Raw genomic sequence first — 3,804 nt, 5'->3', positions numbered from 1 at the left:
GAAATTAAACTAAAATGTAGTTAAAAAAATTAACTTAAAAACTAATTTAGAGATAAATTGAAAAAGAAAACGTTTTATAGCTAATGCAGATTATTGCTACAATTTCAAAATAGTTTTTATGGTTACAAATATTAAAGTAAATTTAACTTAAAACTAACCTTGACCTAATTTTTTATAAAAGAAATTTAAAAAAATTTAAAATATTTTCTCTATTTTGCAAATAGTTTTATTTGCAAAATTAATCCAAGATTTTTTTTGAAACAAGTTCAAAGGTCATGTTGTAAATATTATAGATTTTTAATTAATGTTTAAATTTTTTTCCTTAAAGAACCTTCTTTTCTTAATTCATTAAAATTTAATTAACAAGGTCAAAGGTCATATCTAAAAATATTTGAATTTTTGATTCATTTTATTAAAAATAAAACAGCAAAGCAACATATTTTTAATTCTTAAGATTAAGTTAACCAAAATATGATTATAACCTAAATTAAAGTCAAAGTTTTTCAATCGAGGTCAAAGGTCATATCTGAAATTATTAGAGTAATTTAAGTGTCTTTTGATTTTTTAAGAAAAAATAGTGTATATATGATTAAAGTTAATATTTTTACCAATTTTTGGATTAAAGTCTCGCTATAGACGGGACAATAGATTGACTTATAATCTAGACTTTATAGTGACTATATAATGGTCTAAAAACTGACTAACTATAGTATGGACTTTAGACAGAATAAAGCCTGGAGTATAAACTAATTATAGTGTGTACTATAGATTGAATATAGTCTGAATTATAGAATGTCTTTAGTCTGTATTATAGTCTAACTATAGTCTAGACTATAGACTGATTGGAGTCTGTACTATAGACTGACTATTGTCTGTCGTATAGACTGACTATAGTCAGGACCAAAGACTGGACTTTAGACGGACTATAGTCTTCACCAAAGACCGACTATAGACTGACAATAGACGGGGCTATATGGACTACAGACCGACTTTATTCTAGACTATAAACTGACTATAGTGTGGATTATAGACAGACTATAGTGAGGCCAATAGACTGACTATTGTGAGCTCTATGACTAACTTAAGAGTGAATATAGTCTTGACTTTATACTAGACTATAGACCGACTTTAGTGTGGACTATACACTTACTCTAGTCTGGAATATAGACCGACTATAGTTTGGACTGTCGACCGACTATAGTCTGGACTATAGACCGTGTATAGTCTGGACTGTAGACCGTGTATAGTCTGGACTATAGACCGTCTATAGTCTGGACTATAAACCGTCTATAGTCTGGGCTAAAGACCGACTATAGTCTGGACTATAGACCGACTAAAGTCTGGACTATAGACCGACTATAGTCTGGACTATAGACCGACTATAGTCTGGACTATATACCGACTATAGTCTGGACAATAGACCGGCTATAGTCTAGACTATATACCGTCTATAGTCTGGACTATAGACCGTCTATAGTCTGGGCTATAGACCGTCTATAGTCTGGGCTATAGACCGTCTATAGTCTGGGCTATAGACCGTCTATAGTCTGGGCTATAGACCGTCTATAGTCTGGGCTATAGACCGTCTATAGTCTGGGCTATAGACCGTCTATAGTCTGGGCTATAGACCGTCTATAGTCTGGGCTATAGACCGTCTATAGTCTGGGCTATAGACCGACTATAGTCTGGACTATAGACCGGCTATAGTCCTGACTATATACCGACTATAGTCTGGACTATAGACCGACTATAGCCTGGACTATAGACCGACTATAGTCTGGACTATTGACTAACCTTAGAGTGACTATAGTCTGGACTAGACTAATTATAGCCTAGACTATAGCCAAGACTATAGACTGACTATAGTATGAACTATAAAATGACAGTAATCGTCTGTAAATAAACTTCTTAATTAATCAATAAATAACTAAAGTTGTTATTTAATAACATCATTATTTTTTTTTAATAATTAAATTATTAAACAATTTAAATGAATTTCACACTTTGACATTTATAAAATTTTTGCGAAAATCATATTTGATAGCTTTATTTCAATCAAAATGACAGCTATGAATCTCTTTGAAAATTTATTTCAAAACTATTAAATTCAAATTTAAAGCTTTTGGCGTTTTAAACAAAAATTTATATATTTTTCTTTTAAATAAATGATTAACCCATTTGAAATGTTATTGATATATTAAATGTTTAAATGACTTTTGAATTTATTGCAATATTTCTTTAATTAAGTTAATTGTTTTTTATTTTATATTTTTCGCCAACATTTGTTCACACTTTATTAAATGCAGTAATTTCTATGGCTTTAAATAATTCAGCCAAATAAACATTTGTTTACTGCAAAAGTATTTGCCATTAGTCGGCGGGGGGGTTTTTTACCACTTGTATTAATGACAAGGGGTCTCCTCTGCTAAACCGCTCTAGTGTTTTGGCGTGTATTTCTCTCCCTACTTTTTAAATGTTTTTAATGCAAACACGTAAATTGCCACTGGACTTACATTATATTTTTATTTTATTATTTTTTATTACAAATTTTATTTAAAAGTTGTTATTGTTGCAATTACATAATTAATGTTTTTTTTTTCTTTTCAAAGAGTTTATAAACAATTTTTTGGATTATTTGTTTATTTCTTTGTTTGTTAATTTTTGGCCAAAAAGTATTTAACTGTTACCAAAGTATTGAATTAAAATTTAATATATTTAACATGATAGACAATGTGGTCTATTTAGCGTTTTTAAAGCCAAAACAAATATAGTAGCTTTACTTTTGTTATTAACTATTAATCAAAGCAGAACTTAAATATAGTTCAGTTTAAAAAAAATACACTCATGAAAATAAAATTCATATTTATTTTTGGTTCAATCTCGGCTTAGTCATGTGTAACACACCCCTCTTTGAAATTGTTGTTGCAAGTTTTGAACCTAACGAATGACAGCAAGGAATAAATGAATAGAGTGAATGAATGAGTCAATGATTCAGTGTTTGTCTAAAAAATATTAAGTACAAGTTACAAGTCTGATTTAAGCAGCAACAAAAGCAACAGGTACTAACACAAATTGATTGTCAAAGCCAGGTTTAATTGTGTGACTTTTTGTTTCTTTAATGTCAGTTTGTTTGTATTTTTTTAATATTCCACAGACTATTTTATGACTAGTACGATGTATTTATTCAGTCTATATAAAAAAAGTCTAATTATAACAATGTGCTAGAGCATGAATACAATATTTTTGTCATGAAGGGGCGGAGTTGTTTGGAAAAAATTTATGTAGCCTTAAAAAACCTTAACTAAGGTCAAAAAATAAAACACAAACTAAAAAATAAAACCAAAACAACTATGAATTACAATAATTAAAATTATGTCACTAAGTATTTCTTGCAGAAAAATTAAATCATATTTTAATTGTATTGAAACTCAAAATTAGGGAAAATTTTTGAGATTTTCCTTTAGGAAACTTTATAAGTAAAAAGGCTTAAAATGACATTGAACTATTAACATGCATACATATGTAAGTACTTAAGCACTTATTTTAAATAATTTTGAACATAATTTGAATTTTGACCTTTACACTTGACTTAACTTTATGATTGATTTTAAAATTTGGTTATTAACTTAGTTATATGTATGTATGTAAGCATGTATGAGTAAAAAGAGTAAAATACAAGTAGAGCACAATTTTTAATAAACGATAGATAGATAGATAGATAGATAGATAGATAGATAGATAGATAGATAGATAGATAGATAGATAGATAGATAGATAGATAGATAGATAGATAGATAGATAGAT

General features: G+C 28.6%; 1 protein-coding gene across 1 annotated transcript in view; it reads left to right on the top strand.

Annotated features, from left to right (window-relative positions):
* The first annotated feature begins 3,510 nt into the window (after nucleotides 1-3,510).
* LOC111677647 (bicaudal D-related protein homolog) overlaps nucleotides 3,511-3,804 on the top strand; it is a 17,502-nt gene continuing 17,208 nt past the window's right edge. Inside the window, 1 exon segment of the mRNA XM_046951347.1 lies at nucleotides 3,511-3,522. Coding sequence (XP_046807303.1) covers nucleotides 3,511-3,522 — 12 coding nt within the window.

This window comes from Lucilia cuprina, chromosome 5 (assembly GCF_022045245.1).
Source record: "Lucilia cuprina isolate Lc7/37 chromosome 5, ASM2204524v1, whole genome shotgun sequence".
NCBI lineage: Eukaryota > Metazoa > Arthropoda > Insecta > Diptera > Calliphoridae > Lucilia > Lucilia cuprina.
This window is presented reverse-complemented; position numbering and strand designations above follow the sequence as displayed.